Here is a 23694-nt window from a genome sequence, read left to right on the forward strand (position 1 = left end):
GAGTTCAGTCTTGGACATGTTGAGTTTTAGGTGGCGGGCAGACATCCAGATGGAGATGTCCTGAAGGCAGGAGGAGATGCAAGCCTGGAGGGAGGGAGAGAGAGCAGGGGCAGAGATGTAGATTTGGGTGTCATCAGCGTAGAGATTATAGTTGAAGCCGTGGGAGCGAATGAGGTCACCAATGGAGTGAATGTAGATTGAGAACAGAAGGGGACCAAGAACTGAACCTTGAGGAACCCCTACAGTAAGGGGATGGGAGGGGGAGGAGAAGCCTGCAAAAGAGAACTGAGAATGAACGACTGGAGAGATAAGAGGAGAACCAGGAGAGGACGGAGTCTGTGAAGCCAAGGTTGGATAGTGTGTTGAGGAGAAGGGGGTGGTTCACAGTGTTGAAGGCAGCTGAGAGGTCGAGGAGGATTAGGATAGAGTATGAGCCGTTGGATTTGGCAAGCAGGTCATTGGTGACCTTTGAGAGGGCAGTTTCCGAGGAATGTAGGGGATGGAGGCCAGACTGGAGGGGGTCGAGGAGAGAGTTGGTGCTGAGGAATTCGAGGCAGCGCGTGTAGATGACTCGTTCTAGGAATTTGGAAAGGAAAGGTAGGAGGGCGATGGGGCAATAACTAGAAGGTGAGGTGGGGTCAAGAGAGGTTTTTTTTAGGATGGGAGAGACATGGGCATGTTTGAAGGCAGAGAGGAAGGAACCAGTGGAGAGTGAGCGGTTGAAGATGGAAGATGGGGATGACTAAAGGGAGCAAGTCAGGGCAACGCAGAAGGGAGTGGGAGAAGAAGAAAGGGAGGCTTAGTCAGGAAAGGCCTCTTGGAGGAGATGTGCCTTCAATAAGGCTTTGAAGGGGGAGGAGAGTAATTGTCTGTGGGATTTGAGGAGGGAGGGCGTTTCAGGCCAGAGGGAGGACGTGGGTAAAGGGTTGGCAGCGAGATGGGTGAGATTGAGGTAAATGAGAAGGTTAGCATTAGATGAGCCAAGTGTGCAGGCTGGATTGTAATAGGAGTTGTGAGGTGAGCTAGGAGGGGGCAAGGTGACTGAGTGCTTTAAAACCAATGATGAGGAGTTTTTGTTGATGAGGAGGTGGATGGGCAACCACTGGAGCTTCTTGAGGAGTGGGAAAACATGTCCTAAATGTTTTTGTAGAAAAATGATCTGGGCATCAGACAGGGAACATGTCTACCAACTCTGTCATACTGCACTCTCCCAAGCACTTAGTACAGTGCTCTACCCATAGTAAGCATTCAATAAATATGATTGATTAGTTCACACTCTCCCTGACAAGGTACATCATGTCAACCCCTATCTTCACCCTCACTCACATTCCTTTCCTATGACTTTCCCACCCATAGTCTGAACCCAATTTAATCTCCCCTTTTCTCTAGCCTTCCCACCCCCTGTGACTTTTCTTTCTATCTCAGAGGGCCACTGGGACAAGGGAAGTAAGAGAATGCCTGAAGGGGTTGGTGGTGAGGAAGCTGTGAGTTGGGAATGCAAGCGGGGAAGGTGGGGCCAAACTTTATGGCTGGGGAATCCATTATGATGGATGCCACGGGAATGTCACTTCATCAGGAAGTCAAATTGCCACGGAGTTGTGGAACCTTGCCAGCAGTTTCTTTGGCAGCCAAGGAATGGTGAGGATTGGGGTTAGAAAAGTCAAAATTGTTAATAAGTGAGCCTGTTGTGATTGTATTTTTTGATGAAAACAAATAGGTTGAGATGGTCATCATCATCATGGAGAAGCAAGATTTAAAAAATCAATTGTATTGGTGCTGTATTTCCTCTGGCGACATTGTATGAATTTTATTACACAAGCTATAGCAGGGGAAGAGAATTAGGAGACCCCAGTCTCTCTTTATGCCACTGTGACTTAAAAAAAATATACTGGTGGTTTTAGTCCACCTGGCAATCAGCTTCCCCATCTCTACAACAAATATAAGATTTAACATGTTCCGATCTTATGAGGGTTAACGAGATGTGTGCTAAGAGCTTTTTAAAACAAAAGAGCTTTATGCATACACAGTTGCCTTTCATTTTTGAAGGTGATGTCACTGATTGTGATCATAATCTTTGTGTGTGGGCGTGGCTGAAACATGACCTCTCCCATACTGCAGAGGCAGTAAAGATAGTCCTGTGACCACAGCCACTGCTTGGTAGGGTTGGCACTCTGTTTCAACTCAGTCCAATTTTTAAGTCACGTTATCCTATCCAATCATTTAAGCAATCCATTCTCTCCCATGTAAACAAATCCTGTGGGGTTCAGATGAGTCCACAGATTTCTCTGTTTGCTATCCTGAGCCCAGCTCTAGATAGCAGAGATGCAGGTGTCAAGAGCATTATTGAACTCCAGAGGTCATGAAGTCCACATGACTGACTACTGTCCAAAGCCTTAGGAAACCAATTTAAGTAAGGGCTGCAGTAGATTGAGGTAGGTAGTTTGGCAAGGAGCACATTCACCCCAAAGAAATCCTCCCCACCAAAAAGGTAGCCTGCTTGTAAACTTTCCAATATTTCAAATTAATTGTATTTACTGAGCGCTTACTGTGTGCAGAGCACTGTACAAAGCACTTGGGAGAGTAAAACACAACAACAGAACAGACACATCCCCTGCCCACAAGGAAATTCTCCTGGATTTTTAATGTCATGAATGACTCTCTGGATGGGAAGTTTTGTTTTCTTAAAAAAACCAACTTCCTGGTAATATGTCAAATTTGGTGGCAGATTACATTTCTTGAGCGCTTCCTGTGTGCAGAGCACTGTACTACATTCTTGGGACAAACTTAAACAGGTCTATTCCTTGTGTGTCTACTCACACGTGTACGAGAATAACCGTGCTTATGTTTTATAACAAATATTTAATTAGAAAGTAAGATAGGTCAGCCTTCAGTCTTTGTAGTGGAGAAAACATCAAGTACTGAACACAAAAGGGAATTTTCATTTACCTCCCTATAAACATTTGGATTACAGTAATAGGACTTCAAGGGAACATTATCTTCAGAGGTAGATTAAAAGAAACTCTCACACCCATGCATTCTTTTGCCCAGTTTCCTAAAAATTACCTGTCAAGGCATGAAACGTCTAGTCTAGGACCTATTGAATACCAGGCCCATTACCAGCACAGTCTTGAAAGGCCTTGCAACACCGAGGAGGCAAATGTCAGCATTTTCATTCTGCAGTCTTCCGTTTCCATTCCAAAATTCCCTCCCACCCCAGTCCAACCCCCACTCCCTCCACCCTGTTAACAGTTGAAAGAGCGCCAAGCAATTTACGGTGCTATTTGCTCAATGGACACGCCCTCAAACAGCCAATGTGCTCTCTCTTCCTTGCTGCTTCATTTGCTTTAAAGGAAAAATTAGGATTCGTTTGTACATGAATCTGCATCTTTCTAATATTCCAATTACCAGCCTCACTGACAGCTCAGGAGAGATAATTACATTAAGAAAGGTTATCAGCCTCCACTCCTCTCTGCCCTAAAAGAGTTTTCCAGTTCTGGTTAAAAAGGCTTTTCTCCATTTGCCATTCTTCATCCCACTGTTTCACCCTCAACCTACTCCCCACTTCCCCTCCCACAAAGCAGAGATGCTCTCAGGAATCAATTAACATGCACAGATGTTTTCTGCACCTCATGAGCTTCATTTCACAATGTGTTTGGGGCTGCAAATGATCAGACAGGCTTGGAGACATGTTCTCTCACTCTAGGTGTTAAAATGCACACTTACATCCTTTCCCAGCACTCTGAGTTCAAACTGCGTTTCCTTGAAGTGAACCTTTGTAATCCGAGGCCTGAAAATAAGAGACACGTTTTAAAAGACTCAACTTTCAAAGGAAAAGGACTGAGTAATGTTGATTTTAACATAGTTCACTATAGTAATTGTTCAGTGTCCCAGAATACTCCACATTCTCTTTGCATGATCCTTAGGGTTTTGTTCTTGACCCCCCACCCCTGCAACCTTTCTTCACAGTCCTCTGGCAGGAAGCTTTCACCTTCCCTAATGTACAGGAGGTCTTCCCTTTTAGATAGCTCTCAGATTCTTTCTCTAGGCTTCAATCTCTTTAAATCATAACTCCAACTACTTGCTTATATCCAGCTCACATGAGGAGAATTTGATTCTAGTACTTTGCGATTCAATTCAGTAATAATAATAATAATATTCATATTTGTTAAGCGTTTACTATGTGCCAAGCACTGTTCTAAGCGCTGGGGTGGTTACAAGGTGATCAGGTTGTCCCACGGTGGGGCTCACAGTCTTAATCCCCATTTTACAGGTAAGGTAACTAAGGCCCATCTCCCCCTCATCCCCCTCTCCATCCCCCCCGTCTTACCACCTTCCCTTCCCCACAGCACCTGTATATATGTATGTATGTTTGTACATATTTATTACTCTATTTATTTTACTTGTACATATCTATTCTATTTATTTTATTGATATGTTTGGTTTTGTTCTCTGTCTCCCCCTTCTAGACTGTGAGCCCACTGTTGGGTAGGGACTGTCTCTATATGTTGCCAACTTGTACATCCCAAGCACTTAGTACAGTGCTCTGCACACAGTAAACACTCAATAAATACGATTGATTGATTAAGTGACTTGCCCAAAGTCACACAGTTGACAAGTGGCAGAGCCGGGATTTGAACCCATGACCTCTGACTCCAAAGCCCGTGCTCTTTCCACTGAGCCACGCTGCTTCTCTGTGATTGTGATTGCGGTACTGTGATTAAGGTCATAACAGCATAATAACTGGGTCAAACCACAATCAGTCGATCAGTGGTATTTATGGAGCACTTACTGTGTGCAGAGCACTGTACTAAGAGCTTGAGGGAGTACAATGCAGCAGGGTTGGCACATTCAGCCCATTCATGACTCCAACAGTGGGTGGATGATTTGGAGGAACATCCCTCTTGTCTATACTCTGAAATAATGTCAGTCTGTCTTTCCAGATTGAAGCAATGACAGCTCAATCTATAGACAGAAGGCACCACACTCTGTCTTCCAAGCCCATGATGTTGGCATTATCCTCAACTCCTCCCTCTCAACTTCCATATCCACTCTTTGCCAAATCCTGCCAGTTTCTCCACAACAATTCAAGAGCCCAGACTGCGATCCTCTTCTTCTAGATTGCCACTACGCCGCTCCAGGCACTCATCATATCCTGGCTAGACTACTGCGCCGGCCTTCTCATTAGTCTCCGTGTCTTCAGCCTGTCCCCTCTCTCTCTGGTCCATATTTCACTCTGGTGCCCAGATCATTTCTCCTAAGATATCTTTCTGCACACGTCTCTCCACTCTTCAAAAATCTCCAATGGTTACACATCCATCTCTGCATCAAGCAGAAACTCCTGACCACTTGCTTTAAGGTGCTCAATCAGCTCTCTTCCCCCATATCTATCTTCACTCCTCTCTCACTCCACCCCAGCTCTCACATGCCACTCTTTTCAAGCCAACCTAGCCACTGTGCCTCATCCTTGTCTCTCCCACCATCCCTTCAGCCTGGAACTTCCTTCTGCTTCGTATCTGGCAGACCACTGCTCTCCCCACCTTCAAAGCCCTCCTGAAATCAAATCTCCTCCAGGAGGCCTTCCCTGATTAGTCTCATCACCCCACCCTCATTCTTTTGGCACTTCCACATCACCTAAATAGTTGTGTACTCACCCCACCCCCCCCATTCCTGATACCCTCTAAGTACACATATCTTTTCACTCCATTGAATCGTCTTGTTTGTTATTTATTTTGGTGTCTGGATCAACTACTAAATTCTAAATTTGCTGGGGGGTGGGGGGAAGACCGATCATAGCTCCTAAATCCATCAAACTCTCCTAAATGCTTAATAAAGCATTCTGCTTGGAGTAAGCACTCAATAAATACCACTGATTGAAAAGGCTTGCTGGTAATGAACGGTCAAACCTGAACAATTTGAAAATTCTGGACCTATACTTTCTTCTCCAACTGAGTCACTCAAATAGTGTAAGCATTCCCAAAGTATATTTTTTAATGGTATTTGTTAAGTGCTTACTTTATGTCAGGCACTGGGTAGACAAAAGCTTATCAGCTTGGACACAGTTCATGTACCACATGAGACCCAGAGTCTTAATCTCCATTTTACAAATGGGCATGGAGAAGTGAAGTGACTTGCTAAAGGTCACACAGCAGACAAGTGGCAGAGCCAGAATTAGAATCCAGGTCCTTCTGATTCCCAGTACTGTGCTCTATCCATTAAGCCATGCTGCTTCACTTTATATTTGCAAACAAGTAGCACTGAAGAGAGAGTCATTCTCTGCCTGTACATAGATTCTGCAATTGAAGTCCTCTAGACTATAAACTCCTTGTGGGAGTTCCCTGGAACATGTCTACCAACTCTGTTACATTGCACTCTCCCAAGTACAGTAGTCTGCACACAGTAAATGCTCAGTAAATACGATTGATTGTGACTGGATTGAAGAATCTCAGCTGTATATTTAGGTCCCAGTACCAGTCACTGACTCACTTGAGCCATGGTTTGGTAGCTTAGTGGCACATAGAGGCTGGTTTAGGTGGGGCAGGGCTCTAAACAGGCTCATTCATCACTCCTATCCTGGTACTTCACATTTCCCAAAATACTTGTACTGTGTCCTGAGTAGGTTCATCTATCTCTTGTCTCTTGAGAAGCAGCATGGCCTAGTGGAAACAGCACGGGCCTGGGAGTCAGAGGACCTAGGTTCTAATCCCAGTTCCACCACTTGTCTGTTGTGTGACCTTGGGCAAGTCACTTCACTTCTCTGTGCCTCAGGTACCTCATCTGAAGAGTGAGGATTAAGACAGTGGGGCATGGACTAATCAATCAATGGTAATTATTGAGTGCTTACTTTGTACAGAGACAGCACTGTACTAAGCGCTGGAGAGAGGACAATACAATAGGGTTTGATGATCCCTGCATCAATAACATCAAGAGCAAGTAAACAGATAAGGCCATAAGAGTGCTGAGGTAGCTTCGGGGATGGTATGAATGGGAAAATGGAACTTCAGGTACCTCATCTGAAAAGTGGGGATTAAGACAGTGGGGCATAGACTGTGCCCAGCCTGATTATCTTGTAGCTACCCCAGCACTTAGTACAGTGCATGGCACACAGGAGGGGTTAACAAATACCATAGGGATAAAACAATGAAGTCCACAAAATGAATGCTGTCTGGTTCAATTGTCAGGAAACTGATTCAACAAAAATTTGTCTGAAAGCAATTGAGGAAAAAAAAAACAGTGAATATACTGTACTCTCAGTTGCACTTACCAGAAATACTTCCCTACTTGTTTTTTATTCTTGTAGACAACAACACCCACAGGAGTTAAGCCTAAGAAATATTCAGACTTGCTTTCTCCCTGCAAACACAAATACTTTGTTATTTACACTCAACTCATACATTATTTTGAAAGTCAGTTCTGCAAGCCGTGTGTCAGAGTGAGGAACTTCACAGAGGTAGCTTGCCAGAAACTGTTCAAAGGCTGCAAAAAAGTTATTTAAACCAAGACTCCAGACATCTTCACTTTAATGCTTATATGTGGGTGTTGCTGTGCTTTACGGCAATTTCACAAAGCCATCTAAGAGGATACCAACATGATCACTGAATGTACCCTCCAAATTGTTAACCCCAATTCAGTGATGGCTACTAAGAACTGACATCCCCCCACCCCCTGCCCACCTAAACTAAGAGCAAGAAATACATTATTCTCCAGACATTTGCATTTATTTGGGGGTTTTAAGAGTCAGGAGCTATTTAGACATTTTATTCATAAGGGGAAAAATCATATGGACCCACAGGAGAAATTTCAGTGACTGACCAACACTACTGGATGTTCTAATTTGATTTTAGAGCTGAGCACTCAAGCCTTTGGTTTTGGAATGATTGCTGAATTTTCAAACAGAGGCTGGAGGCTTGAGATTCTGAGAGAGAGAGAGAGAGAGAGAGAGAGAGAGAGAGAGAGAGAGAGAGAGCACATGCGCAAGAGAGCAGTCTCTTTGCGTCAAAAAGATGTGTTATGCCTTTGCATATATTTGCTCACTGAATGTCAATTTCCTTTTTGGAGATGATCTTCTCTTACAGCATGTATGTCTCAGTCTGTGTGTGTGTCTCTATGTTCAAGGCAATACTTTTGTCCACCTTTTGCGGGGGGGAAAAGAAGGGGGAAGAAAGAGGGAGGGAGAGAGAGAAAAAGAGAGAGTCTCTCTCCTGGGAATGTCTACGCCCCACCCCTTGAAAACTCTAGCCCCAAATCTGTCCCCCCTTGAAATGAAAAGCTAGCACTCCTGGCCAGAGGTGGGTTTTCTTCTCAGTTTGGGAACGTTTTGAAATACCCGGCACGGATATGCAGTACTAATCTTAAATTGAATTAAAAATATAAAGAGGGACATTCAAGCCTTCTCTGTCAGATTACAGGAGGAAGGGCCATTAGGATGATTAATTAATAGGGTGAAGGAACAGAACTACCCCCAAGAATGTGTTGTAGATCCAGATGTGCATATTTACTCAAATCTCTTGCTGATCAAACAATCCCTCAAATTCTGTTCAAGCCTGAAGAAAATATGCAGTTATCCACCACTCCTTCAGAACCTGAACTTTGAAAAGTAAATGACCTGTTTTTCTAGAGGCTGCAGCTCACCTGCTCTACATTTATTAAATGACTTTTTTGAATATTTTTTAGCCACCGAGTCACCCTCTCAAAGTATTTTCATATTTTCTGTCTGAGGACAATCAAGTATAATCAGATTTTATCTGGTATTGAATCTGTTAGAGCTGTTATCCAGATTATGTTTCCAAGCCCAGTTGTCTGCCACAAGTGGAAATATAATCATGCTTCCATGCAAAACTCATTAAAATTCCTTAGTTAAGAATCAGTTTAGTGCCAGTTCTCATAGGCAAACTCTGTTCTGAATTTGGTTAACAGAGGTGTAAAAACATCATCTGAATTTTAAACAGCCTAAACACAGTGTTCCTTTTTTATATCATCATCAATGTTATTTAGGGTCTTACTCTGGGCAGGGCACTGAACTAGACCCCTAGGGTGAATACACTCTGTTGCGGGTAGGGAATATGTCTGTTTATTATTATATTGCACTCTCCCAAGTGCTTAATACAGTGCTCTGCACACAATAAGCACTTAATAAATAAAACTGAATGAACGAATACAGAATAAAAAACACAAAGGATTCAATCTCTGCCCTTAAAGAGCTTACAACCTAATGGGAGAAAACAACCAGCAATAAACAAGTATTAGAATATGAAAACAAATGCAAATAATACACACAAGTGGGTAAATAATCAATCAATGGTAGTTATTGAGTGCTTACTTTGTACAGAGGACTAAGCCCTGGAGAGAGGACAATACAATAGGGTTGGTAGACATGATCCCTGCATCAATTAACATTAAGAGCAAGTAAACAGATAGGCCTTAAAGAGTGCTGAGGCAGCTTCGGGAATGGTATGAATGGGAAGATGGAAGAATTAATTAAGGAATTCTTCCTGAAGGAAATGGTTTTTGGGAAGGGCTTCGGTGGCAGAGAGGGGCAAGTTTTGCTGAAACCTAGAGAGGAGAGTGTTCCAGGTGGGGGGAACAAAGGGTCTTTAGCTTAAAATGTTTACATGAGATGTTACTCACATAGACAGGGTGAAGATCAACACCATACATTTCTAAGGTCTTGGCAGTTCCCAGGTAATTCATTTCAGCCTCAGAAGGAACCTGGCCCCTGTAAACAGGATAGGAAAGAAATTGTAATTTTCTCATGTCACTGAAATCGACCATCTTAATCCCTGTCACATGGATGACACTGAATATTCCCTTCCCCCCATGAATTAAAACTCAAGTCTTTCCACTGAAAATGTTCTTTTCTTGGACTTCCAGGTAAGGCAGAGTGCTTTTCACTGAAATATTTTTATAGGTCACATTATGGAGCTGAATTTCTGCAAACTTCAGTTTCTAAATCTTTCCTTGCCCAAGCACACATAATAAATCCTAAGGCCTAAAACACCTAAAGGTGGTGGTTGTAGAATTTTTTGGTGTGGTTTTTTTCACAGCCACAAATTTACCATCAAATTGCTGAAAAACAGGGAAGAGCAGATTGGAACAACTCTGGGGAGGAGGGGGATGGGAGAGAATTGATTTGTCAGCAGTTAGACAATTTAGGGGACAAGGTGTACAGATCCTGAGGCATATCAGCAATAAGTGTTGGACTGTGAGCCCCATGTGGGACAGAGACTGTGCCCAACCTGATTAACTTGCATCTATCCCAGCACTTAGAACAGTGCCTGACGTATATTAAGTGCTTAACAAATACCATCATTATTATGACATACCTCCGGATTTATGTTTTATAGAGTGGACGTAACCTTGAGTATGCCTGTAGGTTTCTTCTTCCCTTTGAAATAAAGGCTCCCGAGAGCCTTGAAATCTGCCCCCAAAACCACACACAGTCCATGTGAGGAGGCTAAATCTGTCTCTGATCCCTCGGGGTCACCCAAAGGGAACTGGAGCCATGCAGATAGTCATTTGGCATAATGCGGACTCCCCTCTCAAAACAAAAACCAACCCAAACATCTCTTCCACAGTTATCTGGATAATTTCAGCTAAAGAAACTCTGTCGCTCTACTTCCCACCCCAGATCATATGGATAAGCACAATGATATAAACTCGGTCTATTCTTTTTCGGTTAGCTATTTAATGGAAAGGAGAGAAGGCCAAGAGGTGAACTTAGAATGGTCTTCATAGAGAGGATGGTGACCAACTGTTCTCCACGTTCAAGTGGAACAAGAGGAAATGAACTGGTGTTGCCATAAAAAGGATTAAGTTCGACATAAGAAAGAATCTCGTTAATAACAAGGGTGGATAAACACCGGAATGGGTTTCCTGGGATGGGAGGGGAGAACTAGAATCTCCTTCTTTGAAGGACTTGCAAAACAAGTGGGACCTTATCCAGGTAGAACCACACCAAGAGGAGTCCCTTCCTGTTTGATATTTCTTCATTAGCACTCTAAGAAATGGGAGCTTTTGGATAAGGTGCACTTAAAAGGGGGAGGTGCTGGCAGTGCTAAAAGCTCTTCCTTCATAAAAATGTAAGGTGAAAGAACAGGATTGGCAAACTCTTCTTCCTGAAACTTGACTTCTCCTTATGGTGAAGCCTCATTAAATGACCCTCTTATTCTTGCTGATGGATAGGCTGGGTCAACCCTGGATTAAGCTTCATTTGGGTCTACAGAAGCTCATGGGAGAAAGCAGTCACCTAAGGCTCCATTTCTTCATCTTTCCCTTTCCTTGTTAATTGAGGGAGATGGTCTCCCTGGCTCACAGCAGTAAGTCATGGTTGAAGAAGGTGATATTTAAAAGCTGCCTAGAATCTTCCAGTCCCTAAAGATTCAAGCTGAGGGACAAGACCGAAGTCTACAAAATCACATTGGGTTTAAAAAGGATGAACACAGAACTGTTGTTCACCTAATCCCACAATACCAGGATAGAGTAGGGTCAAAATAAACAAAAGATAACACCTCATCACACTGAGGGTGATAAGCTTATGAAATTCATTCCCACAGGAAGTAGTGTAAGCGGAAAGTGTCAATAGCTTCAAGAGGAGTTTGGATAAATTCATGGATGAGAGATCTGGGAATGGGTTACTAGAGGGAAGTTAGGGTTGTAGAGGGGAAAGGTAGGGATGGGAGATGGTAATTGTGAAGATGGAAGGCAAGAGGGGCTGCCATCACACATTGCCCAAGTACCCTGTTGCCACTGACAAAGACAGAATCCTGGGTTGTATGAGCCATTGGTCTGACCTACACCGCATTTAGCTCTTTGAACTAGTTCCGAGTGGAAAAAAATACTAGACGAAGTGCTGTTTCTCACAAAGGATGCAAGGTGCACTACCAAGATTAAGAAATTGAGGATCTTAAAGTCCTCAATTTACATATCTGCTAATTCTGTTGTACTGCAGTCTCCCAAGTGCTTAGTACAGTGCTCTGCACATGGAAAGCACCAATAAATATTAAGTGGATTGATGAAGAAAGTCTGCAACTACATAAATATATTGAAAACCCCCAAAAGTATAGTTTCATGCTCAAATAGTTCCACAACAGGGTAATTGACTTCTACGTCAGTGGAAGTGAAATACCTATGTCGATCCCCTTGTCGTCTCTGGCTGGTGACCATGTAACCCTGCCTTCGCCCTCCCTTTTGCCCTCTCCTGCCCCCTCCTCCCCCCCGCTCACCCCATTTCGAACTCCCTCTCACCTTCCTGGAAATTATAAAATGGTTTACCCTACTCCCCCATACTCCCCCAGTTTCCATCCCTGCACCTGTTGTCACTCTCAAAATTATTTTTTATAAAACTTGTTTCACCATTGTGGCCACAGAAAGTCCCTTCCTGGCTTGCAACTCCTGAGATCACCACAGATACAGGAATCGAGCCAAACTGGAATGGGGAAGGAGACCTGAGAGAGGACTGCTTCCACCATTAACATCTCCCCCCAGCCCCGCCTCCCCCCCCCCCCCCCCCCCCCCCCCCCCCCCGCCAATCCCATCCTAAAACCCGCAGAGGTGGCAGTCCCAGGAGTTACAGTTGGGAAGTTTTTGACAAGTTTTTAAAAGAAATTTTCAAACTAGCTTTCGGTAAGGTGGGCACTGAGGATGGCCTGTAAGAGATGCAGGGGGGGGATTTGGGGAGGGAGGGTTAAACAGGTGTGGTGAGGAAATGGAAAAAAATGTAAATGGTCATGACAGGGAGAAGACTTGAGAAAGTGATGGGGCAGGATTACCTGATTGCCAGAAAGAAGCGCCAGGGAAAGATAAGATTACTGTACTTACACTGAATAATAACAATAATCATGGTATTTGTTAAGCGCTTAATATGTGCCAAGCACTGTTCTAAGCACTGGGTTCGATACAAGGTAATCATGTTGTCCCAAATGGGGCTCACAGTCTTAATCCCCATTTTACAGATGAGGTAACTGAAGCACAGAGAAGTTAAGTGGCTTGCCCAAGGTCACACAGCAGACAAGTGGCAGAGCCAGGATTAGAACCCACGACCTCTGACTCCCAAGCCCGTGCTTTTTCCACTAAGTCACGCTGCTTCTCTAAGTATGAGCCAGTCCTCTGTCACACCACTAACCAAAGAGTTACCTCAGAGTAAGAAAGTGTGATAAATACTTGCACTAAAATTCAATAGTGCTATCACATAAAAGGACACTATAACTGGGAATTCATTCATTCAATCATATTTATTGAGTGCTTACTGTGTGCAGAGCACTGTACTAAGTGCTTGGGAAGTACAAGTTGGCAACATATAGAGACAGTCCCTACCCAACAGTGGGCTCACAGACTAGAAGAATTCCAGGAATGACAATATCTTCTGTTCTTATGTTACACATTTTTCTGTCCTTGGTCATGAGGCGGAGTGGCTTAGTGGAAAGAGCATGGGCCTGGGAGTCAGAGGACCTGAGTTCTAATCCCTTATCTGCCACTTGTCTGTTTTGTGACCTTGGGCAACTCCCTTCACTTCTCTGTACCTTGGTTACCTCATCTGTAAAAGGGGGATTAAGACTGTGAGTCCTATGTGGGAAAGGGACTGTGACTAACCTGATTATCTCATGTCTACCCCAGTGCTTAGTACAGGTGTAAGCACTTAACAAATATCATTTTAAAAAAAAAGGTAAATGGTTTTCTCTTATACCTAATACATGAGTTTGACCACCACCCTTTTTCTATGATACTAAAAATTACACAGGGTTTGTGTAATTTCACAATTCTGATTCAACAATTTACTCAACTCAGACTCCCTCAGGCCCTGCTGAGAATAAGTCCACCAAGGGGCTAAAATCTATCTTACCCTAACTCCTCAGAAGAAAGCCACCAAAGAGTTAAGGCAGGCACTGAAGAGACCCGCTCTGTAAGATGTCAAGGAAATGGACCTGGCAGGGAGAAGCTGCCCTCCCATTGTTTCCTGAACCTCCTCTGACCCTCTGTGCTGGATAATTGAAATCTTTCACTGCATAAACCCAATGATATTAGTTTTTTTTAAGTATCAGATCTTTTTCCACAAGATAATTTCATAATACAGCACTGTTCCAAAACTTCTGCCAGGATTATCTTTCTCAAACACCCTAACCTCATTAACCTCTATAATGCTATAACAAGCACACTCTAACATCCACTTCAAGAGAGACGGTGAAATGAAGGACTTCATAATCAGGGTGGAGTGGATTCTGGCACACACTGACACAAGATGGAGAGCCTGGCTTTCCTGATTGCCATTCACCAATTAAATCCTAGTTCTACCCACTGAAATGGATCCTTTAAGCAAATACTTTCTTTGACCAGATTAACTTTGCATTTTTTCTTACACAGTAATTGATCTGAAGCCAATTAAATTCAGAAGGGAATGATACCAAAAAAGCAATAAAACAAACTTAATCAGTGTTGAGGCTTTAACCAAGATAACTGTAATTAAATTACAACTGTAAAACATAGGCTGTTAATTAAGAACTTAAGCAGCGCCATTACTGGATCAGCCCAATAGTCCAGTCATCCCAGTTCTGTCTTCAACAGTGACAACAGGCAGCTTGCAGGAATAGGATGATGGTTTTCCTCCTTGATATCCAGCTTAATGGTGGGACACAGACCCTCTAATGTCCCCACCTTGTTATTCAATCGTATTTATTGAGCATTTACTGTAGGCAGAGCACTGTATTTAGTGCTTGGAAAGTACAATTCAGCAATAGAGACAGTCCCTGCCCACACCGGGTTTACCCCTCCACATTTCTAACTTTCCCTCTAGAAACCCATTAGTAACTTCTCATCCATGAATTTATCAAAATCCCTCATGAATCTCCTGATTATTTTCAGTCTGCACAATTTCCTATGGGAATGAATGCCATCTGCTTATCCCAGGCTGTGGGAAGAAGTGTTTCTTTGTTCAGAACCAAACCCACCTTCATGCTTCACAAGGTGGCCCCTCATCCCAGGGTGTGGGATTTGTGAATGACAATTCTCTATTTGCCCTGTCCACACACAACCTTCGTGATTTTATAGATTTACCACATGTCCCCCCTTAGCCTTCATCTTTCTAGACTTAAAAGGTCCGATCCATTATGCTTGTTCCTCATAGGGAATTGGTGCATATGTGTGTGTGGTGTATGTTTTCTAAAGTCCAGGTGGTGATTGGCCGACAGGATGATGGTGCCGTCACCTTGTCTGGCTAGTCGCCACTAAACCTGGGCAAACTGACAAGCAGATAACTCCAAAAGGTTTCAAATGTGAAAATTCAGGAAAAGAGAATACCGGTTAAAAAAAAAGTGCTAAAAAAGGAGTGTGGGGATTTCAAATGAATGAGAAGATTAGCATTTTGCAATTGAGTCCTATGTAGGCACTCACATAGACTTCTTGTATGATGGGTTAATCTTAATATAAACATACAACACTTTACTATTCTTACATTAGCGTTTTATGTATCCGTTCTATGGCATCTTCCAGCTCCTCCTTCTGATCTGGAACAAAACGATACTCTGACACATATCCTGCGGTATGCTTATATGGATCGTAGTCACCAAGTTCAGCTAGGAAAAGAGAAATAGTCATTTATTTATCTTTTCATTTCTAGAACCCCTTACAAAAAGGTTCAGGTGCCACCTAAGACTTCCTGGAGGACCTTCCAAAACTGAAGGAGTAAAAAACAGATGGAGGGAAGAGGCAGCACCTACTCAAGTCTGGTGGTCAATGGGGAAGATGGATAGCTTCCTCAATGGAACAAACTTCAGAGGGAGAAGAGGGGATGTGAAAAATTTGAAGCTGGACAGCTCCTTATCCGAATGAGATGAAGGAGAGAACTACCTAACCCATCCAGACAGGAGGAAAACTTTTTCCCTGCCTGTCTCTTTAAGAAAAGTGTGGTGGAGAAAAGATGAAACCAAATGGCCAGCACGAGGGGAGGAAAGGATTTGGGAAGTTTTAATATGAGCAAAGGGGACATGAAAGTGCATGCTAGGGAGAGTGAACAGAGGGCAGTGGACAAGATCCAATTTTTTCAGTCTGGCAAGCTGCCTTTCATTTCTAAGTTCTTAAAAATCTTTAATGAGATTGTCCAAATAATCTTATACTTATAAATATGAATGAGAGATCGCATTACTGTAACCTGAGATGGAAGGGAACAGGATGCATCAGAATATAGACTCTGTGTGTGTGTGTGTCTGTGTGTGTGTGAGTGTTTGAGAGAGAGAGAGAGAGAGAGAGAGAGAGAGAGAGAGAGAGAGAGAGAGAGAGAGAAAGATTTTGCATTTGTTTCTGACTTGGGAGAAACATCAAAATGTATTACAAGGATTAAATAAAACCGATGCTGTTATTTTCAATAAAACAGTCAAATCGAGCTTTGAAAGTTTTCTCTCCTGGAGTGCCATTTAATCACACTTCGATACACAACAAGAGGCTAAATTGCTTGATCCTTGCCTACACCAGGGAGATTTGTAATTCAATTATTGGACACTGGATCTGCATTATAATGCTATCAGGCAATAATAAAAGATATTTTCTCAGTAAAGATCTCTCTAACAACACAACTACACTAGCTTTCATTTATTGGAAACAAAGCCCATACAGCCTTAATATAAAATGCATGGAATTGGTTCTAGATTGTCTATTCCAAAAGCAGCATCAATTTAAAATTCACTTAATTCCACATTTTCTTTTCCCTAACAAAAATGCCATTTGAACAGAGGCACATAAATTCAAAGGCTTCTCTGGAGAGAGAAAGATTTGAAATATACTGATGTCAAGAACTATTGAAAAAATGGGCCAGTACCATGCATTAGGAATACCTACACTGAATAGCATATGCTCCCAGCTGAGCAGCAATGTTGACAGGACAGGGCATGCGTCCTTGCAGGACATCTTGTTTAACCTGCAAAAAAAACTGATATCTGGAAAAAAAAATGGAACAGTACATTAACCTGATAGCCCTCACTCTTATTTGGTTTTAGACTGTCTGAAAAGCAAGGGTTTACAAAATTCTCCTCATCACCTTCCCCTCTTTACAGACTGAAAAGGCAGTCAAATAAGGCAGCACAGGAAACTGATTAATTCAGGAAGCTTTGGACTGGGACGAGTCACTGACGTCTAATCAGGAGGCTTTTGTCCCCAAAACTCCCTCTGTGGCAGAAGCAAATGTTTAGAAGCCAAAGTGGAAACATAGAGTGGGTCCAATTCCCATGGGAAGACCTTGCTCCTCACAATAAAATGCACCAAGTTAGTACCGGCTAAAGTGACTGATTACTGTAAGAAAGGATATCAACACCTAGGGTTGAGCAAGAATTCATTTTGCCACCTTTACTTTCAGAAAACATTGACTCCAACTCTACCTCATTCCTAGAGGAGTGATTGGGGGTAAGGGTGTGTAGTTATAAGCAATGGAGAGGATTGGCCCCCTTATCCCACTCATATGAGCACTGTTCCTATGTGTCACCGGATCATGCAGACACCAACAAGGGTCAGGGGAACAGAGTTTCCATAGTAGAATGACACAAATATCTCTCCCTAGCAGCTTTGTGGCAGATGCAATCTACCCTTGTTTGAAGGGAATGCAGGGAAAGTCTGACCTATTCAAAGCTTAAGCATTCTTCTGAAATTCTCTCCTCCAAGTGTGAAACGGAATGGAGGGGAGAATATTATTGTGATTATTTTTATGGTACTTGTTAAGCGCTTTCTATGTGCCAAACACTTTTCTAAGTGCTGGGGGTAGATACAAGTTAATCAGGTTAGACACAGTCACTGTCGCACATGAGGCTTACAATCTAAGTAGAAGGGAGTAGGATTCAAGCCCCACTCAACAGAGGAGGTAACTGAGGTATGGAGAAGTTAGGTGACTTCCCAAGGTAACACAGCAGACACATGGCAGAACAGGAATTATAACCCAGGTCCTCTGACTCCCAAGCCCATGTTCTTTCCACTAGGCCACAGTGCTTCTCTACTGAGGAAGTTGCCCCCCAGGCCTGCAAAAATCAAGGCATATCTTATTAGTCTGCTTTCCAAGTCCAGGAGAGTCAGAGCTAGTGCCTCCTTGTACACCAACACAAGAATAGAGCACAGCCAGTCTCTATTTCAGTCTCAGTCTCTCTCGTCTATGTTGCTCCCATATCAGAGCAAAAGCACATATACCACAGTATCCCTTTCAGCTGCACATGGAAGATAATACCTACATTGAACCTGTATAGACCAAAATTCTGGAAATTTAATAAGTAATTATTCTTCCTCAGATGCTCAACCCACGGAGACAAATGTATCTACAACAATAAATTAAGAGTGGCATTTGGAATAAAATGATGACCATCTAAAGAAATGTGTCAGATGAGTTTGACCATTATTTTGGCTCATTTTCAGTTAATACTTGCAAACATCCAGCTGCATGACAACCTGCATTTTCACTTCACCAGGAAAAGTGTAAATTGTATCCACCCCAGTACTTAGTACAGTGCCTGGCACGTAACAAGTGCTTAACAAATACCATAATTTATTTTTATTTTTTATTACTGGATCCACCCCTAAGCTTTCTTGCCCTCCAAAGTCCCACTTAAACAGCAACACCATTATAGGATGTGAAACAAAGATAAGTGGAGAGTTTTGGTGATTATCTGGATTAATTTAGACCCTAAAACTACTGAAGGAGATTTTAGGTCCAAATTTTCCAGACTGGCTGCCAGACTTGGTGAAGTTCCTTAGACAACTGCTCTAATCTCCTCATTATGTTGAACCCATCAATCAATCATATTTATTGAGTGCTTACTGTGTGCAGACCACTGTACTTAGTGCTTGGGATAGCAAAATAGAATAAAGTTGACAGACACAATCCCTGCCCACCATGAGTTTTCCGTCTGGAGGAGGAGATTTTAATATAAATACATAAATTATGGATGTGTACATAAGTGTTGTGGGGCTGAGTGGGGGGGTGGGGGTATAATGGGAGCAAATCATGACAATGCAGAAGGGAGTGGGAGAAAAGGAAATGAAGGTTTAGTCAGGGAAGGCCTTTTGTAAGAGATGTTGCATGTGTAGATTCACTTTATACAAAAGATTTGAGTTTAAAATGACAGACTTCTCTAAGTCTTCTCAAGGTCTGTGATTCTGTCCTTCATTTCTTTATATGATGCTACACAGCTGCAGCTAACCATTACCGGATCAAAATGAGAAGCAGTGTGGCTCAGTGGAAAGAGCATGGGCTTTGGAGTCAGAGGTCATGGGTTCAAATCCCAGCTCTGCCAATTGTCAGCTGTGTGACTTTGGGCAAGTCGCCTAACTTCTCTGGGCCTCAGTTACCTCATCTGTAAAATGGGGATTAAGACTGTGAGCTCCCCGTGGGACAACCTGATTACCTTGTATCCTCCCCAGTGCTTAGAACAGTGCTTTGCACATAGTAAGTGCTTAATAAATGCCATTATTATTATTATTTATTATTAATGTACAGTCAAATGCCTCAGCCATCCCTGGTGGTGAATGTGGTCGATGAAGGCTTTATTGATTCTCTACAACCAGAGCAAAGTATTCCCACCATAAATTTCATTTTTACATTTGCTTCACTGTTGTTTTGCAGATGTGATCTAAGAGTGCTGAAGTAAGCATTCTGTTTATGTAGGCACAGATTTCAAGAGAGCTATGAAAAATAAGCCTTTGTTCAATACTACAAACTAAGTGCACCATAGCTAGATTCCATTTAATGCTACACAATACAAAAAAACCCATATGTCATGATGCTAATCCACATTTAATAGACCATACCCCTTGAAATGAAATGGAATTTACAGAAATATGACTGGATGTAGTCATGGCAAGCGGAGAGCCAAACAATTATGTGGGGAATTTAATCAACATATAAAGTTAATCTCAATCATTTCAGTCAACACCTCTTCCCTCAATAAAAGGGTGTTGGTTTGTTTCCACTGAATTACCCAGTGAACAGACTTAATTCTCCATCTCAGGCAAAGTGTTTTGTTTGTCCCCTTAGGTCTCCACAGCTAGATGAAGAATCTATTTCAATTCTAGGGGCTTCTAAAATCATCAGGACATCACCAGGGAAGGTGTGGGCCACAATCAGCCTGGAGATTTGGGTAGTCCAGGAGATGCAGAGCTCATTCATTATGGACACACGCTCTTTTGATAATCCAACTGTTCCCCGGTGGGGATGATGTTAGAAACTATGTTCTGCTCCAAGCTTGTTTATTATTCCTGACCACATCATCTAAACAATCCAGGTCTCAAAATAGACTGTGGGCACTGCAATAGCTAGATATTTCAGGTTGATAGATTTGTCTAGTTTTATACTCTTTCAAAAATGGTATTTGTTAAGTACTTACTATGTGTCAAACACTATTTTAAGTGCTAGGTAGATACAATTACATTGGACACAGTCCTTGTCCCATATGGGGCTCACAGTTTAGGAGGGAGAACAGGAGGACTGAGGCACAGAGAAGTTAAGTGACTTGTCCAAAGTCACACAGCAAGCATTTGGCAGAGCCAGGATTAGAACCCAGGTCCTCTGTCTCCCAGGCCCATGCTCTTTCCATTAAGCCATGCACCTTGTCGCACTACCTACATAAGCAGGCTTTCTTCAGACGGATGGAATTCTTAGATGGCACTCACTAGTTTCTTCCGGGAGTACAAAATTTACCAAATAGCTCTAATTTCTAATACTAACATTCTGTTATTACTTCAAATTATAATAACAACAGCAACAATAATAGTATTTGTTAAGCGCTTATTGTGTGCCAAGTACTAAGTACTAAGCACTGGGGTTCTAAAAAATCATCAGTTTGGACACAGTACCTGTCCCACATGGGGGCCACAGTCTAAATAGGAAGGAGAACAGGTATTTAATCCCCATTTTACAGATGAGGAAATTGAGGCACAGAGAACTAAGTGACTTGTCTGCTGTGTGATTTCCATTTCCTTTACCCAAACACATCTTCCCCAGTACACGACTCACCGCCCCCCCACACATCTTTCTGTAGAAAGCTTACACCTAGCTTTAAATTTAATACATACAAGTGTAAAGAACAAATCATAACAAAACAACATTCAAGATCAGCATAATTGTATGGGCGAAATTAACTGCATCTGAGAACACAGGAATTCTATTTCCACATCTGCTCCTGACTTGCTGGGTTACTAAATGTGTGATCCTTGGCAAGACACCTAACTCTTATCTCAATGCCTTTAGGACGTGCCTACAAAAATGTTCTTTTGGAAAGGCTGAACTGACTGCATTGTTCTCAGAGCTGGAAAAAGAGAATCTGCTAAAAGGCTATTAAATAAAAACCAGGGATGGGATGAGAGAACATCCATGTAAATACCTTCCCAAAGAATGCATTATATCTCCAAAAATATTCCCAAATGTAGCACTTTCATTTGAGCCAGCAGCTAAAAAAACCCCCAATAAGTTATTACTTATTATTTTGCAGAATTTGAATAAAGTGTTTGTGTGGCACCTGGAGGACTCTGAGTTTAAAGCTCTTCCAAATGTCAAAAAAAGGATTATTTATCCCAGACCTACATCCAGTTAAAAGAGGCAAAAAACATGAATGAATCTGATTTATCCAGATAATAACATGAAAGGGGAAGCCTAAGGTATGCAGATAGTCCAGTTAATTTACCCCAAGTTCATTAAATCATCGACACCTTTCTACTTCATTTTCTGCAGGGTTACTTTGCAATAACAATTTTGTATCGCTGGCTCATATGAAAACCTTTAGTACCTCCCCTGTTTATGTAGAGGAAAAAATGTGAGCATGGTAATTTCAAGGGTAATAAATTAATCACCTCAAATTTAACAAAATACTCGAAATTGAAATTGCCACATTGCTCCTTTACCACTTCAGCATGAGTTTATGCACGCACATTAACCAGATAAATTTGGTCCCAAAATACATTCTAGCTTGAAATATCGAGATAATTGAGGACAGATTGTATTTTCTGGGCTGCACTTATGTGTATAATCTGTATGCACACACAGAGTCATGGTTCAATTTTCTGAATGTAGGAATGATACCTGAAGACAGTGTGATGTAAAATGTCATAACCATTCAGTAAGAATCAGAATGCCTGGGTTTAAGCATTCCAGAGTGTTTACATTGGAAAGCTCATGAAAATAAAGCTGAATTATACCATAAAATTAAAAAAAAATTAACTCCCATGAAACCCCATAGCTACCTCTCAGGCTTTAAAGGACTTTCAGACTTTATAATAATGATGGTATTTGTTAAACAATTACTTTAAACTGTAAGCTCTTTGTGGGCAGGGAATGTGTCTACCAGCTCTGTTATATTGTACTCTCAATCAATCATATTTATTAAATGATTACTGTGTGGAGAGCACTGTACTAAGCGCTTGGGAGAGTATAGTATAATAGAGTTGGTACACACGTTCAAGCGCTTAGTACAGTGCTCTACACACAGTAAGTGCTCAATAAATATGACATTGACAATGTCCAAGGGCACTGGGGGCAGTCTCAGTAAACCTGCTGGTTGCCCCAGAGGTCCACAGTTAGTTAACTGGATCTGTTCACTAGACAGAAATGGGAATAACATGGTTCTCCTCTGGGGCAGAAATTCAGGGGAGTAGAGATGAGGCAGACACCCTCCCAGGCTGGCTTTTCACAGTCAAAGTGAAGCAGAAGGTTAGGCAGTGCAGGGGAAGTAAGGAAAACAAAATCAATCAATCAATGGTATTTATTGAGCACTAATTGTGGATAGAGCACTGTACTACCCACTTCGGAGAGTACAATACAGCATAGTTGGTAGACATGTTCCCTGCCCACAGTGAGCTCAGAGTCAGTAGCTAATTAGTCATTTGCCACTTAGATGATGATGTTACTTCTCAGTTTTGTGAAACTATTCTTTTTATCAAAGGGGGCTGTTATGCCTTAAAGGCAGGCACAAGAAAGCACACAGAAATCCCCCTGAATTCACTGAATAATCCTAAGCTTCACTTTGGCTATATAGATCTGGCCTTAGAGACCATCTGCAGGATTTGCTCCCCCAACACTGAACAGTCTCTTTGGAATCATAGTCTCAATAAGGACATGGAGCCCCAGCCATAATGAAATCGCCAAACTCATATTTTTTAGACTTGGAGAATTTTTATCCATTGACGAAGGTAACTCAAAAGATACATTAGGAAGAAATGCACCAAGCACTTTTGAAAGATCTTCCTAGAATGTGCTATAGCACCAAGTTTGTTAACTCTAAGAATGATCATTCATTTCTAAAGTGATCAATGGAAATGCACTGAACATTTCATTAGTGGGCATATGTAACTAAAATGCACATTCAGGAAAGCAGTGTGCCCTAATGGAAACAGCACAGGCCTGGGAGTCAGAGAACCTGGGTCCTAATCCCGGACTCTGCCAATTGCTTGCTGTGTGATCTCGGGCAGGTCACTAAACTTCTCTGTGCCTCAGTTTCCTCACATGGGGATTAAATCCTATTCCCTCAAATTCAGATTGTGAGCCAGCCCCATGTGGGACAGGGAATGTGTCAGTTTATCGTTGTACTCTCCCAAGCACTTAGTACAGTGCTCTGTAAACAGTAAGTACTCATTAAATACAGCTGAATTGAATCAATGAATCTACCCCATGGATGCCAGAGTACCTGCATTCTCTGCCAAGTTCATCTAGCCACAGCAAGGAAAGTCCCTCTGAATAGAAAACACCCA

The 23694-nt window shown here is 42.3% G+C and overlaps 1 protein-coding gene across 3 annotated transcripts in view; it reads right to left on the reverse strand.

Moving 5' to 3' along the window:
* Positions 1–23694, reverse strand: part of EPB41L4A (erythrocyte membrane protein band 4.1 like 4A) — a 219104-nt gene that overhangs the window by 75292 nt on the left and 120118 nt on the right. For all 3 annotated transcript variants that reach the window (XM_038770473.1, XM_038770474.1, XM_038770472.1), the window contains exons 5-9: positions 16819–16916; positions 15440–15560; positions 9625–9712; positions 7262–7350; positions 3724–3787 (exon numbers count right to left, since the gene is read on the reverse strand). In XM_038770473.1, coding sequence (XP_038626401.1) covers positions 3724–3787; positions 7262–7350; positions 9625–9712; positions 15440–15560; positions 16819–16916 — 460 coding nt within the window. The remainder of the gene's footprint in view (positions 1–3723; positions 3788–7261; positions 7351–9624; positions 9713–15439; positions 15561–16818; positions 16917–23694) is intronic.

The sequence above is a fragment of the Tachyglossus aculeatus genome, chromosome X3 (assembly GCF_015852505.1).
Source record: "Tachyglossus aculeatus isolate mTacAcu1 chromosome X3, mTacAcu1.pri, whole genome shotgun sequence".
Taxonomy (NCBI): Eukaryota; Metazoa; Chordata; class Mammalia; order Monotremata; family Tachyglossidae; genus Tachyglossus; species Tachyglossus aculeatus.